Consider the following 18,651-nt stretch of genomic DNA (forward strand, 5'->3'; position numbering starts at 1 on the left):
ACACAGTTCACATCTTCAAGCACCTGGCCAAATAGATGCTGTACTACTATGTTCATGTCCAACACCTAAGGTTTACTAAAGCAATGTCTTTATTTAATGGTAGTTTACCCCACAACCTGTTGCAACCTGATATTAACATACACATGGTGTTGCTGATGAGGCATTTGGTAACAGAGACACACCTTCAGCTCTCTTTGTGCCACCTTCAGTGCCAGGTCGGTGACACATCCTGCAGCAATACGGGAAGCTACCCACGTGTGAAGCTCGTTCCACACTGTATCGATGTCAACCTGTGAGTATAAAAAAAAAGGGACGAGACACGTAAAACCGGTCAACAGTCAGCCTCAGATGAAGACATTTTAATATTCATCAAAACTGCACTCAAGAACAAGAATTCCTGAGATGCAGTCAGACCAGCTTGCAGATTTGTCCAACAGAGTGACACTTAAAAATGCCATTCAGCAGGTTTAACCACATTTCCTTAAGGCCAGCTGCTGTCGGCTGATGAGTCAACTTGTAGTTTGGTTTATGATGATCCATCAAATTTAAACACACATGTACCGAAATGTATGTTTAAACGCACTTCCTTTATTTTGAAATAATCTCTGACATGAATAATCATTATTTTATTGCATTCTATTCTTGTAATGTATTGAAAACAATGAAATATATTCCAGCAGACCTTCTTCTATTCCTTGTGTGGATGCTAACAATTGTAAAGAGTCTTATTTTTTCCCACATCAACGCTCTCTTTGTTATTCTATGAGCCCCGTGTTGTGTTACTCCATGTTTAAAAAGTCACTATGGTGGTGTGCTGTGGTGGAACAATGAAATCAGAGGAATTTCTTTTATCACAGACTTTGCCATCTTGTTCCAATCACCCCTCTTCACCAGAGCAGCCAAGGTCCGGAAATCCAGGCAGATCAGTCGTCTTATCAACTAACACCCAGCCCCCTCCTTCTCCTCCTTACTCTCCTCTCCTTCTCTCTTATCTGCCTCTTCTCAACAGATTTTCCTGGGCAGTTTTATCTGTGTCGCGATCATCAGGCATTTTAGGTCTTTTATGTCTCCTTTATTATACCTTGGTCGTTTACATTTAATACATTCTGTTCTCCAACCGTAACTTATTTATTCTTTTCTGTATTCACCTTCCCCGTTTGCCCCCACCTATTCCCTCTAAATAAAGTCTAGCTTCACTGTCACGCACCCCTCCAAGCTACAGTCTCTATGCAAACCCTCTTTTCTTCCTTTTCCCTATCTCACCTTTGTACAGCCTTTGATTTGATATTTGGTTTCAAAGGTGTCTTAGCCAAAAACAATAGCATTAGCAATTTGTACTATTATTAGTTTAATTGTGTAATGAGGCATAATCAGCCATGTAATGTTTGCTGTACTCAATTTGATAAGTGGAAAGATTCCCACAGGACCTGTACTTTTAAAAGGGGTAACAATGTGTGTGTGTGTGTGTGTGTGTGTGTGTGTGTGTGTGTGTGTGTGTGTGTGTGTGTGTGTGTGTGTGTGTGTGTGTGTGTGTGTGTGTGTGTGTGTGTGAGTGAGTGCATGTGTGTGTGTGTGTTTGTATGGTGTGTGCGTGGCACTCACCCCGACTCCTCCACATGGCAGCCTCACAAAAATCCGTTCAGATAAGATTCCTGCAGAAGAAGAATATTTGTGTCATTCATGGATGTTTATATTATTATTATTATTATTATTAGAGCATAATTATTTTTTCATTTTAAATACTCATTTTACCTGCCAGTTTACGGTTGTCCAGCTTGAGACGGTTGAGGGGGTTGGTGCCGAACAGAAGAACATGTTTCTCTGAATGGACTGACTGCAGTTCCTCTAGAGTGGCCTTCCTACTGGGAATGCGCTACAGACACACAAAAACAAATAAATAAACTGCTCATAATACTGACTCTTGGGGTATGGATCTGCTAGTATGTGTAGTGTGTGTTCATTTGTGTCATACCTCACACTGGCTCCTGAGACCTGTTTCATTTAGTCTGGACCAGATGCTCTGGACCCTCCCAGCATGCTCAGGGTGGTGACTGTTGTCCCCACAGGTACACTGGTGCTTCTGCATCTGAGGGTCATAAACCAGACCTGGACACACACAGACACACAGGACACACAAACAAACATTTAACAAAATAAATCTTCAGTATTATTGTTTTAATCATACACGATTTGGACATAAATTTGTCTTGAGGAAGTGAGGAAAGCCCTTCTCACCTGTGGTGAAACGGAGCTGGCCTTCTGCACCAGGGCTGGACAGGGACAGGGAAGGTATGGTTGTGTGTGGATGTGGAGGCAGAGAGGTGTAGGGTGGGGAGGACTGGGTCCGACCCAGCGGCTGGTGTGGCCAAATTAATGTAGGCCCACTTTGGCAGTCCTGCAGGAGACCTGATCTGAGGATCACCTGCCTCTGTGGGTGAAGGGAATGAGAGTTGAACATCAGCAGTAGCGCATGGTCTGAAGTAACTGGAGAAATCGTGAGCATTGAATGCCTCCCTCCAGTATGCTGCAAGTACTGATTGTTTTGTCAATTTAATACTTCCTCTCTAGAACAAGCGGCTGATAAGGAAAATACAGCATAAGCAAGCTTTCTGACTGTACTGTAACGCTCCCTCTTTCCCGCTTGTATAAATAAAGCCACAGCGCCCTCTGTTGTTCAAACATTCTATATAAGCACTATGGATGCAGATAGATTTAAAACTTTTTTCTAGCAAATAAGTCAAAGCAATACATAATGCATGCTTATCTTTTCCTTTAAAAGTAAAGTCAAACCCCCCCCCCCCCACACACACACACACACACCTCCATGTGATTTTATATCCATACCTGACTGTGTGAGTGTGAGGGCTCGATCAAGCTGTCCCGTGAGGAGGTGGTGGACTCTGTGTCGTAAACAGAGTCGGTGCTGGCAGTGCTCTGTCTCCTGCGGTAGCTGTCCTCACACATGGAACCCGGTTCTGAATCACAGATGGACCCGGGGCCCGAACCTGATCCTGATCCGATCTCCTCCTGGTCCATGTCCACTGAGAGGATCTGTTCCAGGCGAGGCTTCTCAGCCTGGAACAGCTAATGTGGGGTAAAGGTTTTATAGTGTTACTAAGTCTGAATGTTTCAATTGTTCTCTTTAACATGCATTTGTATCAACAACTGATAATAACAAATGATTTCTGTTTATAGTCAAATACAAAAAAGGCGTTGTTTATTTGTACGCAACATGCACGCCTGCCTCCCCTCACCTTGCTCAGGTGTGCGTTCTGCTTGAACCTCTCTAGCCCGCTCTTGTGGTATTGCAGATTCAGCGAGTGCTGGATTTGTGAGTGACGGCTGGCATGCGGCGTGAGGGGTGAGTGGCTGTAGGGCGAAGGCTCTGAGTGTGTTCGCTTCAGGGGTTTGTGGAAGGGAGCTACACCCTCCCTCCTGGTGGGGGAGGACAGGTGAGGCTGCTGCTGCGGCTGCAGAGCAATGGAGCTCAAACCATGAACTGCAGGGAGGAGAAGAGAGAGCAGCAGGTGATCAGATGGAAAACAAAGAGGCTGGCAGACGGAAGAAGAGGAGGGATGGAGGTTTGAATTTATTCTTTCTGTTTCTTTGTGAAACTGCATTTATGTCAAGCGCCAGTAGAGGGCGCCCTTGTTCTGTTTATTTTTAAAATATTTTGGCAAAAAATAAATCCATAACATCAATTCAATATTGCTAAACTTTCTCATTTAAAGTGCATGCACTTTTTTCACATCACACAGTTTGACTTATTTAACACCAGGACCCTGAACATGCAGACCTTACAGACATAAAGGAGTTATAGACTGTATTAATTACACCTGTGCACTTCCTGCTGAAACAAGTTCAAATGTTTGCTGTCAAAAAGGTAAATAATTAGTGATTTTAATGTTTATAATCGAAGCCTTTATAAGCTTTCAAAGAAGAAGAAAAGATGAAACAGCAACAGAATATGGGTACATACATTAGATAATGCTGTTCTTATAGAAACACATAGCAGTTTAAGATATCAACATAAATATTACTTCATTTACTGAGTGTATGTTAGTCCCTTTGGAAAAAAGCATCTAACAAGTGACATGTGATGTAAATATATTCCTTATATATTTTTTAATCACTTATTAACAAAAAATCTTTAATTTCATCCCGCTTTGAAATCCACTTCTGTCTTTTTTGAAGGATGCTTCAGTAATGAAGTCTGTGCAAGAATTCTGTGTTCATCCACAAAATACTTGCATGTGTCGTGTATCGGGTCACCCAAAGGATGCACTGGACATGTAAACCATCAACAGCAAGGTAAAGGGATTTGATAATGATCTCTTTGATCTACTGTGGCTTAGATTGAAGCTTATTTTTATATCACTTTGGACTAAAGTGTCTGCAAAGTGAATAAATATTCATTCAATATAATCTGCTTCATTCTCTATACCACTAGGAATTCAGCGCATGCATGTTTTCTTCTAGAACAAACCATCAATCAAACATTTGCCAAATATCAGCAGTCAGAGCAACAGGTTCCTCCCTGAACTCAAGGAGGACGTCCATGAAAAACGCTGTTGGGACATCTTTTAGCATGCCTTCGAACAGAAGACCTCAAATCCTAGCAGGTTTTTTTGGATGCCACACCCCAAAAAGAGGCACCACCCTTTTAGTGGTGGTGCCAGTTAGTTTTACTGGATGATCGTGCTGGAATTATTATGGTCAAGTACTGTGTGTATATGCTTGTGGATTTGTAGAATAGTTCTAATGAATAAGACTGTAAAGCATTTACAAATTGCTCTGTTTGTACATGTGCGGGGAAATGATAGCCAAATCAATAAATCGTCTCTACGAGTTTTTAAATTAATGTGACGGAAGAAATGTCTGCTCTTCCATCAAAGTTGGCATGTATACAAGCCCTTTTGGGTTTTTACTTCAACCCTTTTCACTGTGCCTCGCATTTTCAGCTGTACAACTCACACACAAGTTGGGGGTGCACCAGTCCCGTGTGTGGATCCAGTATGAGCACAGGCTGCAGGTGCTGAGCCAGGGCTGAATTGCTTCCTTCCAGAGGCAGGTAGACCTGATGCAGAGATGATAGTGCCGACGGCCGGGCTACTCGCTTGTCAGCCTGGGGAGAGAGGGGAGGAGAGGAGACATGATGGTAGGAAACCCCGGGAGAGGTCACAAGGAAAAAGGAAAGCCCTTTTCATTGTTGCAGCTTAGAAAATAAGGGTCTTGATGGTCATGTGAACATTTTCATCAAGTGAGAAAAGCACCACATGACTCATTCACTAGATATGAAAGCACCACAGAGATAGAGAGGGAAGTGAAAGCTTGAATACACCAAAAGTTCTATAAATATTTTAGTGAGCAGGCACTATTTTAAACATACAGTCTTACACGGCATGAAGGTGTATTGCTGTGATTTGTACATATTTTTGGGTTGTGAAATTGCAGCACTTAATATATTTGTTCTTGAAGGTATCATTGCTCACCTGCGCAGGAAGTCCAGCAGTGATGTTGGGCATGGCAGTGGAGTTGGAAGGCAAAGTGAAATGGGCCAGCAACCTCTGTGCCTGAATGAGAGAAATATTCATTATACAGGATCAAGAAACATCCAAACACATAACAAAATTGACATCTTTATCAGGTAACATGTACTTGTACAATAGGCCATCTGGCCTTCTCATATATCCCTGTTTAAAGCATTGGACAACCTTACTGTCCTGCATTACACCCTAATTAATATTAAACTGCTGGTCGTTGTCCTTAAAGAGCAGGGGTGAAATCCCATTGTTTTTTACAGTAACTGAATGCATCTGGTTGAGAAATGTCCCTTGTATAATGTTTAGCAGTGGAAATTGATTTTGTTTTAAATGACACCCATCAATTTCTCTTATTGTATTCTTTAATATTACCCTATTAATCACGTATCATTTTCTCTGTGGAAAAAAATGTATGCTCAACATAGTGCTGTCATCTTTCCTTTCCTGCCATTCGGTTGTCATCTTTCTTCAAAAAAAGGAAGCCACCCTTTGGACCGTTTCCTCATCTCCAAAATGACTTTCCAGCAGAGTTTGAAGACATGAGTTTTTTGTCAACTGCGATCAGAAAGAGGATTTGATAACCCCAGATGGATAAAACAATTTGGAACCGCTCCTCAACTGGAACCGGGCCTCGTTTACCTTTCGCTTATTGTGGTAAAGTATTCTTGAACAGAACGACGATCCCTAATCACTCCTTATATGTAAATGCGGTTAAGAGAGTCTGCTATAAATAAATATCAAACAACGCTTACCTCATGAGCCAGCGGGAGGTGCCCGTTATCTGAATGGAGGCTGTCATTGGGAGAGCTGCACCCTGATGCTGGGTTGCTGCTGCTGCTGGTGGAGGAGTCTGCGTGACAGAAATGAAACACGCCCATCAACTAAGCATAGCCGATACAGTGATCTGCGTCAGTAGCAGTATGTGTTGAAATCACAGTGACAAAACAACAGATATAGAAATGGGATATCAAAGCAGCACACACTTATTATAAATAAAATAATAGATTATGAGTGTTCCAGATAAAAATGAAGATACTGTACCCAGATTTTCCGTCCTGTGCTTGACGTCGGGAGGGGCACTGATCTTGCGCTGCAGCGGGTTCGGCCTTGTACTGATGAGCTTCTTCAACTTCCACTTCAAGGTGGGCTCAGAGACTGCACACACACACACACATGTATACACAAATCAATATGTGAGGAAGATATTATTAGTTATTACATGAAAAGGAAGCTCACAGAAATGAATGATAAACTGACTGATGCCAAACTGTACATTCTTATCATGCTTTCACTCAGTAATTCACATACTATAAGGACCCACTCAATATCCATAACAAAACTAAGTCAAAGGAATCTGTAGCACAGCTGAACCAAGCAAATACCTCAGCCCTGGTCAATAGCAAAAAAAAAGGTCCCATGTTTACATTGGTCAGGCTCCAGCACGCTCAAACAAAACAATCAATCAGTGGCCGTCTCAGAGCACATAAAAGATAGCTTTGTGTTGTCACATTGCCAAAAAAAGCACTGGAGGGTGTGTGTATGTGGGGGGGCACCTAAGAGTTCTAAGGCCAACGCAAACAATAAATGTGTGTGTACTTGCAGCGATGTACAGTAAGACGAAACCACTCCCACTCTCATTCACAGGATGAGGGAGACGGATTCGGGACTCTCACGCGGTTCATTTTACAAATACCTTCTTTAGAGTTATGTAACTGCGTTGGTCTTTTTGTCTCGTTGTCATTTTTATGAGTGTTCGTTCTCTCTCTGGCCCTGCAGGCCTGGTGCTTAATGAGTTTCCTACGTCTCACTGGAAAGGGCACTCTTGTGCACATTCATTTTTTTCTTTCTTTCGTGCAGAATATGTAACATAATGACAGTTTGCTGACAACACTGAGAAGAATTGTGCTGAGCAATGTTTCCCACAGAGCTATGCAGTCGGATGACTTTGAATCTAACTCATATTACACGGTTCAGACCTGAAGTGGAAAATCACCAGTGACCTTCATGGCAGGGCGGGAACCCTCATCACAGACTCAAACAAGCAGAGGTGTCTCACCTGTCCTGCGCAGGGCGAGGTCTTTGCGCTGATCACACACTGTAGGCTGAGACTTTGGGGACATGTCAGGGAGCCTAGGTATTCAAAACAATACTGTAAAAACTCACTCGTGAACACATGGAAATGCATTGTTACAAAGAGAAATTCATGTAAAGGTTTTGAGAGATCTCAGAGGACAGCAAGAAAGCTTCAAAGATGTGATGAACTTATAAATATTATGCATTGCTGTATATTATACTACTCAGGAAGCTTTTACTGTACACTGAGCATTGTAATTGTACATTTTTATAACAATACTTTTACATAACCAAGGTTTTAAATGTAGACTTTTATTGAGGTGAAGTACTTCATCAGTGTGGTTTAATAAATTATTGTTTTACTTTATGCTTTAATGTTGTTGTATTACTTTCATCAAATGAAGAGGCCATTTTTTAAAAATGCCACAGTCGTAGTTTTTGCAAAATTCATGAGGTGTTTGCAGTTGCACAGTCTCAGTTCAACGTTAAAAAATCATTGATGTGTTTGTCTGTTGTTGTCTCTCACCTGTACCCTGGGGAAGGACTGCTGTGGTTGGGGGTGAGCCTGTCATGGGAGGGATGGTTCTTCATAATGATGTGTTCCCGAAGTTTCTGTTTGACCAGAGGACTGGCCACAGCACCTATAAGCAAACAGTCACTTCATCAGAAAAAAAACAATGCAGCTGCTGATGTAAAACTGCCTTTTTCTTCCTGGAGAAAAGCACTATAAATATTATTTTGGGTCAAAACTAAGTCAGTAGACTTATATAGTGGGATCCAGTATATTTGTAAGCTTGCTTCATTTCCTCTAAATGGTTGAAACTAAAAACAGCACAAAGTGTTTCCTGAAAGAAACGTGTTTGTTTGACTTTTTGGTTTGATATGAGTACAAATTTCCTTGGAATCTGAGAATACATCACAGCGCTGTTGGAAATCCCCTTTTTTTTCACTGAAACATACAGTGTGTGCTATGACTCAGATGAAGAGCACTCCAACAGCCAAAAGGTCTTACAGAGAACCTATGAAAGCCCATTACAGTAAGAAGAAACACATTATACTGTATGTCATACTCACTGTGTTCATTTTTATTCTTTTGTGTCAGCTGTTGTAGCTCTTCTCTTTTCTCCGACTCCATGTTATACTACGAAAAAAATACATGTTAATTCTGACCGCTATAGTTTTGTAGAATCTACATGCACTAAAAGAGACAAACATTGCTGGTGTCGCAATGTCAAAAAACACTGTGCTTCAGATTTGCAAATAACTTTGTGATAAAATATAGAAATGTAGCACTAGAGGTGTACATCCATGATCATAATCATTCAGAACCTAATGCTGAGAAGAGGTTATGTGTACACTAACCTGCCCTGCTTCTTACTCATTTCTGCTGAGCATTCATCAGCCTGTGTAAAGACTGGAAAAATAAGTCCAAAAACTGGGAGGATAAATAACCCTAATTTGTAGATTTTTAGCCGTATATTCACACCGCTACTGGTTATGATTTGTGCAGCTAAAGCGCGCCACTGTAACCGTCCAACTACACTGGCTCAGGACTCACCTGCAAGTGCTGCTGGGAAAACTGGGAGCAGTGCTGAGAGGTGAGGGGTCCCCGGAAAAAGGGAGGGTGGGGGGCCAGCATGGCCGAATCTAAGCCTGGATGTAACAACCTCTGGGTCACACTGAGGTCCATGGGCAGCTCCCCATGTATGGAAAAGAAAGAAACCCGGTTGCTGATCACATCCACTGCAGAAGGAGAGAAAGACAGAACAGAAGATATACATTTTAGTAAGGGGCCATACTTTACATGCTTATGGGTGCCAATGTGGGATGTACGGTAGATTATCTGTCTCTTTCCTAAGTAAGTAGCACAAATATCTTGGATGTGATATTCACAAAGGGAAGCAAAACAACAGATATTCACAAAACAAATCCAAGAACAATGTGAGTGCCATTCACAGTTTGTTCTCTGGATAAACACCATCATGAGTGCACTCAGTTTATTTGGCATACGTGTATGCCCAGATGTGTACTTGAACTGTGCACATTCACCAGTCATATTTCATTTCATTCAAGTCTTCCTGCCTCAAGTGAACTGGCCATTGTCCAGCGCTGCATTCAGAAAAGCCAAAGAGAAGGGTGTTTGTGTGTGTTGGGGTTGGAGGGGCACAAAAGAAAGAAAAAGAGAAGAAAGAAAGAATGAGGGAAACAGGGTGGGGAGTTGGGTTTGAACATTGTGTGGTCAAGGCATTTGGGTCAGGTATATAAATCTGTCATCTCCTTCCATGTTTTACTAAAATGAAAGAAATAAAAAGCTAAGTTTAGCCCGAGTGAGACAATTGAAGCGAGCTTCAGTGCCCTAACGAAAGACAGATGTCTTTTTATAGGTGCAGGGGAGTGCAAAAAAGGTTTTGATCTATTTAGGCAATCCAGAGCCCGCAGAGCAACCTTACTTTTAACCTTACTGTCGCATGCATGGGCCAGGTGGTATGACCTACATAACAGCAGCAGCTTTACATTTTAATCTGCATTTTCTGATGCACCAAAACAACCAAGACAAAAGCTCACAGATTCTCTTTTCACATGTCAACCCGTCTGACACCCGAAACAAATTGACATGATGAGTAATGTTATGGTACCAATACAAAAGCTGGAGACACATACAGTAAGGAATGAGACACCTAGCTCCCTCTGGGGTCGTGGGACAGTAGGAGGGAGGGAAGGATATGGAAATGTACTAAGTCTGTATGCCTGAATTACTAAAACCCAAAATATTACTCAACAGTTATCAGATATTACATGGAACTGGACACTACCTTACTGGCACACCCTGCTGACTTACAACAATGCTACAGAGAAACAATAAAACCAGCACCTTTCATAGCGCAGTATCTGAGAATAACACACTTGTGTTGCCGTTATTCATTTATTTATTTAGGGGAGTTAACAAATAGAAGATTACAATATCAAACCAACTACACTGATAAGTCACTGAAAAGAGTCAAAATACTAAATTAACAAAGATAAGGGAAGTAGGTCCAGAGTTGCCACATATATTTGCTACTAGAATTAGGATCTTGCAATTAAAAAAACACTTCCATAAGAGCCAACAAAATCAGATTTTAGCAGCTCAGATCAAAAAGCATCTCTAAACAAACCTGCTGTTACGTGCAAAACTTCCATCGGGCAGGAGCCAAGCAGAAAGTCCTAACAGACCCAGGCAGCGTTATTTGGCCCTCATCTCCAACAGCAAGACTGTCTCCAAGGGAGAAGTATTCCTGTCGAGGCGTTTTACGTAGTCAGAATTTCTCTTAAGAAGCAAACACTCCCACACTCTTAATATGGCAGGCCAAGTGAGACTTACACACAGAAGAACATGACAAGACAAGTGGAGAGTTAATAAGGCTCGGACTATTTACAGAACAAGATAAAATCGCACAGTTTATACAAAGTGGTTTCAGGTCTGTTGTCCTGCCTGATATCCAAATCCATGGTTCATAATAACAACAGTATCTGTTATGGGAACAGTGATGTTTTTTCATGCTGTTTCTTTCATGTATGTAAAACAGAAATAAGGTTTATGATAACACCTTGATGCAATATTTTGTGTACAGCTCATACTAAAAGACGGGACATCCCAGGGAGATGAGCCTGTTCTTACCTCACTGGAATCTTACCTTGCAACTCAAGGAAGCCATTACCTCTCAGACATAACTTAACATCTGAAATATTTGAACCTGTCTAACACCTGTTTCATGTCCGTGCCATCTTATGTCAGGATTGATGTTGACAGAGCCCGTTTTTAGGCTTTGAAGGCTTTTTTTTTACTGTCATTTTAAAAAAACGTTCAACAGGAAATACCTGTTGCAGCAGAAACATGGGTATTAAATAGAAGCATGCCTGTGTGTTTTCAAAGGAAATCAGTCGCTGGAGCAGAGGAACTGTGGTGTTGGTGGTGGTGGGGACTGAAATAATCTGCACAAATTCTCACACACACACACACACACACACACACACACACACACACACACACACACACACACACACACACACACACACACACACACACACACACACACACACACACACACACACACACACACACACACACACACACACACACACACACACACACACACACACACACACACACACACACACATATAGACTTGCACCTGAATGATTACCAAACAAGTCAGCTCCCCTGAGAGAAAGGAAATGATCAGGAAGCCTTTCTTCTCATCATACAGAAAAACACCTGCGGTATATTTTTACCTTGAAATACAGCTAAGACCAGGCTGCAGCAAACACACTCAGCTGACTTCTTCTAACTAAAAACAATGTGAGCCTAAACATCCTCCCTGAGTCTGAGTGACTGATTTCAACCGTACATCACGGTATCTAACAGGCCTGTAAAACTTTTTTAAGGGTACCTAAACCAGGGATATCCAGACTCTTGAAGATTATCATTTCAGCTTATTTTTCATAATGAATACAATCGCAAAATAAAGAATTCCACTACACCAAAAGCAATATATTTTGATTAGTTATGTGGTGTGCAGAAGACCACAAAACATTTTTTTAGAGAATATATTCAACTTCAATCTTAACCTTGAAAAAATAGTTAAAGTTAAGCATTTTGGCAAAAATGTCAAAACTTTAGATGAACCCTGCTTGTGTTTGCTAAATGTTTTATATCTTCTTTACAGTCTTTGTTACGAATGTGTTTGGCAGACTTTTGTACTGACTCTCAAGCTGTGACTTCAGGCTGACATGCAGCATGACTCGTTAAATGTCCAGGCAGAAAACCAAAAGTCACCTCATGATGCATTCAAAGAACAGTCAAGGTTAATTTAATCCTGACCCTGAATGTTTAAAAAATCTACTTCCCATAATCGTACTCAGACCTCACCCCAAAGGGCCATTTAAAGCTCACAATTAACACAATTAAAAGTTCAATGATTGAGGTCTTTCAGCCAATACTGATTTCCATGGTCTGCTATTGATCAATTTTGGTCTAAAAATGCATGCTTTATCTTTTCAAACTGATAAGAAATGCTACTTATATGATGAAATCTGTAACGTTTTAAAAAAAAAGGAGAACTTCATCTAGATAACATCTGTGTTTGTGCTTCTGTCTCTCTCATTTGTGGTGCTAAAAATAGGCAGGAGACGAACTTCTGGTTTCTGTAATAGCATATTCGTTTCACAACCATCATCCTCTTTCTGTAGGCCTCTGCAGTAACACACTGGAGCCCTCACACACACACACACACACACACACACACACACACACACACACACACACACACACACACACACACACACACACACACACACACACACACACACACACACACACACACACACACACACACACACACACACACACACACACACACACACACACACATACACACAGAAACAGTGACTTCCTGTTTCTAAAGTTAGTCTGCACCATAACATCCTCTCAGTTCATTTAGGCAAGCAGAAGCTGCTATTTTGGTTGAATGGCTTCATTTCTGCAGCTTGAGAGTTACACCAGTATTTATATCCGCACTGTGGCCCTGAAATGTGCTTTGTTTATTGTTGCCGTGAACTCCACAGTGGTAATTGGATGGAGCTACGTCTGGAAGTAACACATCAGGTTAAATGCTAGCTACTATTTGTATAACACTGGCAGCAGGCCTGAGATTTATGCCTGGGTAAATAGGTAAAAAACACAGAAAGGGTTCAGTGACGGAATATGTCATGCGTTAAATATAAATAAATAATGTTAGTATTGTTTTTAGAAGACATCACACTTGCAAAAACTGAGTATAAAAACTTGTCAGGCTGACACTGAGTTCCGTATTAACAACCCACCCACTCAAACACACAATAGCAACTGTATCACAGCGTCTCCCCCACGCTTGCCACCTTCACCCCTCCACCTATCTCTGAGTGTTTTCCTGCGTCCCCCACCGTCCTTACGTTGAGAAGAATCCACAGCTGTTGGGGACATTCTGTCCCTCTGCTTCCGAGCAGCTGGAGTATCAATCTCCGTATGTGTGCATCCATATGAGTGTGAGTTAGTATGTGTGTCCATCCTATACGCGCCAAGGTATTAATAGCTTGCAGTTGTTTCTTTTGAGTGTACACAGCAAGTCTTTGTGTTTGCATAAGTAGGATCTGCTTGGGCGACAGTTGAGGCCGTGTGTCACGGCACATTGGTGCTGGCGTGTGTTGGTGCCAATTTATTAATAGTGTCCATTTGTTTCTTTTGAAAGAACACTGTGGTTCATTGTGCAAGTTTCTGAATATGTTACCATGCTGGTTTATTTTTAGTGTCACCTGTCGGTTAACAGTTGTGTTGTTGTGTGTAATCACGCACTTGGGTTTTAGGACATTGAGATGCGTTGCTGTTTCTCAATATATTAATAGCACCATACCACTTGTTTTTATGAGTGTGTGTGCCTATAAGAGTATTAATAGCATTCCCAATTGTCCACACACACTCTGTATGTGCAGGGCGTGTGAGCCTGTCAATTATGGAGCCTCATATATATTAGTGGAAATGGGTGTGTGGATAGATGATAAGTTAAGATTGAGCTGGTGATACTGGCTTATCTTGGCATATTGTTGCAGATATGACAACAGAAATTGCATCACATAATTGTTTTATTATATGCATTTTCTATAATGTTTGACTCTTAACATGTTCCTTGTATTTGCAATTTCAATTTATACAAATTATGTTATTTTCTGTTAAATGGGGCGAAGCCTGTGAGCTAGTTCAGGCAGTCAACTCGAGTACCAATGATACATTCGCACATAACGCCCCTCGTCACACTTGCAACCAACCAAACACAGTCTCCTTATCTGGCGCTCTATTTAAGCTGTTGGATCTGCCTAGCCTTGCTAGCCTTGCTAATGCTGCAGCTTAAGATGCAGGCTAGTAGTAGTTTAATGAAGCAGTGTACTGTAGAGGTGACTCTGATGGCACTGCATTCCTTCACTGAAGTAACAATGCTGTTTCCACGCTGCTAACGTGCTGCGTTCACGTTGGCGATGCTCGCCTGCCCCACCGCCACCCCAGCCTCCTCCCCAGCTTCCATCTGTAGGCTCAGGGGATAGTTATCTAATCATCACTCAATGTTCTATGTTAACATGTGGAGTGATGAGGCCCGAGCCTAGACGCCAAACACAAACTATATACTGTTTCTAATAAACATATTAAGGAAACACGCAAGTTGTCTGACTGAACTGTGCTTACTGTTAAATGTACTATTGTGTCAATTATCTTTTTAATTGACCTTGTATGGGTATCTTTCTTTTTTTTTTTATGGATTAATGTGCAAAATGTCATTTTTAAATTCATGATTAATGGTTGGATAATAATTTTCCTATGAAAACCATCCACCAGAGTTTTCCAGAGCCCATGGTGATTATTGTAGATTAAAGCAGGAAGTTCCAACATTTAAGACACTGGAAACATTCAATATTTGGGATTTTTTACCATTCAAAACACTGTTTGCTAACCAGTATAGTTGCAAAATAATAAACTGATCAATTAATCGACTGATCCTTTCACACATTTTCAGAAACAAAATGTGAAGAATCCTTGTCAAAAATCTTAGTCATGCCAAATATTCTTCTATATGTCTTGACATGTTTAGCATGTGTTTGAACGATGGCGATAAACTCTGTAAAGCATACCACTCATCTTATTTCCCCCCAGGCTTATGAAGTAACAACTTATTATGCCACAAATAAGCCATACTTTCCTACACTTGACTGTCAACACGATAATCGCGACACACAAGCAAATATGAGATTCCTTCATCATGTAGCCTTTTAGTTTTTTCCTCTCATCAATGATCAGTACAGTTGTGTAATGCCCCTGCCACTCTCTTCCACCAAAAGGTCAGAGGTCAGACAGTTATAAGACTTCTCTTGATGTTGTGTCCCTGAGGCGGCGCAGGGAAAAAGATGAGGGGTCGCCGGCTAGCATGCACTTTAGTGTGATTCTCCAGCTTGATTTCTCACAGCCAAAACAGACTGACAATTGTTGAATGCTTTCTTTTTTGTTCTCCTGTGGGTTCTAAAGGGTCATTTTTGTTGGAAGGGGAAACCAAAGCTAAATGTGTCCCAGGGAACTGTCATAAGGTTGGCATGAGACTGAAACGCTCTGTCTTGGTTGCCGGGAACAGACACAATGTGTTACTGCCAAAAAAATAGACACTGGCGCTAGCAGGTGCTGAAAGATAAAGGGGAGCGCTATCGCGGTTCATTGGTGCTGAATAAAAGCTTCATTCAGACAAATTATTACGTTAAAATTGCCATCAATTATGCAAAGTAACTGATTCATACCTGTGCACTTCATCTCCACCTACACACCTCCCCCCCTGCTACATGATCCCGCCATACCAGAAGTTACCTGAGTGAATGTGGCCTTTATGTACCCACACACGTATACACACAGAAATGCTAGATTATTTGGTTTCTACTTGGAAAAACCAGACACTGAGCATGAAGGTGATTTGACTGAGAGAACAGGCTCCCATGCTCACTTCCTTACTATGAGTCGCCCATGTGTCTGCGGTATACTGTGTATCACAATCTGTTATTGCACACTGGGTTAGAAGGCTATCTACACAGAAAGGCTTCTTTGTTTGAAATCCACCCTGCCGTCAGTGAGAATATGGTTACTGTCTTCTGGTAATAGCCGGCTTTTACTGATGGATTTTAATGAAGTTACTGTCTTTGTTTGAACTTTCCCTAATACGCTACATCTTTTCCCCATTTTCTCACGCACACACACACACTTGCGTGATAACACAAGCAGAGTTGCGGTCCTGCTGCTGTGTTTTTGAGGAGCAGTATCACTAGTCAGCTGAGTTGATCTTAAATCAGGAACAGGAAATGTGATCTGGGGCTCTGGCCGGCCCAGAACACTGTCCCTATTGTCAGAGCACCGCTGTGGCTCACACTGGGAAACACTGGAGACTTTTAAAGGTTATCTGTCCTGGGAAAAGGTAGATATTAATTTTCACAACTAGAACGTTTATAGCACATACAGCTCTGGAAAAAAATAAGAGACCACTCCAAATGTTTCTTAAATCTTTATCTTTACATGTATGGCAGCCTTTCCAGTGTCTGTTGAATTCCAACACAGAGGAATGTTGTCAGTAGTTTATAGAATACAATAAAAAAAAACTCAACTCAACTCAAAGACATACCTATGAATAGTAAAACCACAAAACTGATGATGCTGCAGTGGTCTCTTCCTTTTTTCCGGAGCTGTAGGTGTACAACAGTTTTCTTATAAACCGATGATGGCCTGATCGCTAAATGTATCTATAAATTGATGTTTAAAGGCCTATCTGGGGTTAATGGATGGTCAATAAAAGTTGTTCTACCACTTTTAAAACTGCTTGAACATCTGGTCAAATATATTTTAAAGGAAGTGATTATCACTCATGGTGAAAAGTCCTCCATTGGTCATCTTAGTCATCCATGCAGCATTCAAAGTACAAATGAAACAATTCACTGAATATATGATGACCTCAATTTATTAACCTGAAGACTTACCTTGTGAAATTTTGCTTGCATAAAAAAGAAAAATAAGGTCATCAGGTTAGGGTTTAAGAAATTATATCTGGAGTTTTTCACTATTTTAGAGATCTAACAACTCATTTATTAATAAAATAGATCTATCAATTATGGTAATAAATACAATTCCAGATGACCTTGGACTTTCCGACATCAATAACAAAACAAAATAAATGTTAGCAGATTACTTGATAATGAAAGAAATTGCAGCCCTACTTCCAAACCTGTTTCTGGTTCAGTTAATGTTTTCTGACTCAATAACAATACAACACTTTTTCTCAGTCAACACCTTAGAGAAGCCAAAACAACTCTAACCCCCTCCCCTACAATGTCTGTGTTAACCACATAGTGAACTGAACGCTCAGAAAAGCCTCTACCTAAACATTATAATATTTTGGTATTTAAATATATTCATTTCTGTAGGAGGGTTACCCACCAACCAAAGTGAAACCAATGCTGCATACCTCAAGTGCAGGACATGAGAACAGCTGCTCACAACCACATCGCAGTGCAAATGTCGAACAAGAGTGATAGCAATTGTAAGAATTACTATAACTAGTTAGGCCAGAGCATAACTCGGACCTCATGCCAAATGTAGAAGCATAGAGGCTTCCTGTTGACATAAAAATAAAATAGAGAAGCCTTTCCTCTGTGATGATGGTTGTAAAGTGTCATTGGAACCTGCATCCATTCAGCTTTTATGAATTTGACAAAGCCAAACCCAGAGGCTGTCACAACTTGTGGAGCTAAAAAGCCTTTGTCATAAACAGTTTGATGTAAGAAGACACTAATCATATAGCATTATGATCAGATGCCTGGATACAGTAACTATTTTCCATGCTGCTGGGACAACCATGCATGCAAACAGGTAGACATTCAAAGCAATAATGATCAATGCTGGTTATCTGAGATGATGAGAGAAAAAAAAAATTAGGACAAGATCTAAAGGGCAACAGAAAGGGGGCAGACAGTATAGTGGTGTCGATTCCTTTGGCATGGACCACATGAAACTAATATAACTGTATCCCCGCAACACTGAGGCTATGACCTCACCCAGTCCAGAGAGGGAACCTGGACACATGAGAACATTATTCCACGCATGGCTTCCCTCTGAGAGTGTGTGTGTGTGTGTGTGTTTTCATGGGGACTGAAAGGGGCATGGGTGGGATCTAACCATTTTTACGACTTCTGTCATAATACAGCACACACACTCACACAACACAGCTGCCTGAACCCAAAATCCATCAAACAACCAAACATTTGTTGCCTAGTAGTGAGTGAGTCAAACTTTTCAATGACGTTATGGGCAGAAATACATCCAATAGGAAATTCTACACTGGCACTCACAAAGGGGACTTAATACCTTAATTACATAGGCTAATTGTTTGGTTTATTTTTCACCATAGTCATGCTACCTGTCAGATTAGGATAATTAGCACATCGA

General features: G+C 41.1%; 1 protein-coding gene across 3 annotated transcripts in view; it reads right to left on the minus strand.

Moving 5' to 3' along the window:
- LOC134882789 (histone deacetylase 7-like) overlaps positions 1-18,651 on the minus strand; it is a 39,805-nt gene that overhangs the window by 13,839 nt on the left and 7,315 nt on the right. For 2 of the 3 annotated variants that reach the window (XM_063910729.1, XM_063910730.1), the window contains exons 2-16: positions 9,175-9,359; positions 8,691-8,757; positions 8,143-8,257; positions 7,600-7,673; positions 6,585-6,698; positions 6,296-6,393; positions 5,493-5,573; positions 4,975-5,125; positions 3,255-3,499; positions 2,845-3,084; positions 2,236-2,428; positions 1,973-2,106; positions 1,753-1,873; positions 1,603-1,652; positions 183-290 (exon numbers count right to left, since the gene is read on the minus strand). In XM_063910729.1, the coding sequence (XP_063766799.1) occupies positions 183-290; positions 1,603-1,652; positions 1,753-1,873; positions 1,973-2,106; positions 2,236-2,428; positions 2,845-3,084; positions 3,255-3,499; positions 4,975-5,125; positions 5,493-5,573; positions 6,296-6,393; positions 6,585-6,698; positions 7,600-7,673; positions 8,143-8,257; positions 8,691-8,757; positions 9,175-9,359 (1,976 nt within the window). Of the gene's footprint in view, positions 1-182; positions 291-1,602; positions 1,653-1,752; positions 1,874-1,972; positions 2,107-2,235; positions 2,429-2,844; positions 3,085-3,254; positions 3,500-4,974; positions 5,126-5,492; positions 5,574-6,295; positions 6,394-6,584; positions 6,699-7,599; positions 7,674-8,142; positions 8,258-8,690; positions 8,758-9,174; positions 9,360-10,771; positions 10,969-18,651 lie in introns of those variants that run through there. The other variant, XM_063910728.1, reaches the window with a different exon arrangement.

The sequence above is a fragment of the Eleginops maclovinus genome, chromosome 20 (assembly GCF_036324505.1).
Source record: "Eleginops maclovinus isolate JMC-PN-2008 ecotype Puerto Natales chromosome 20, JC_Emac_rtc_rv5, whole genome shotgun sequence".
Taxonomy (NCBI): domain Eukaryota; kingdom Metazoa; phylum Chordata; class Actinopteri; order Perciformes; family Eleginopidae; genus Eleginops; species Eleginops maclovinus.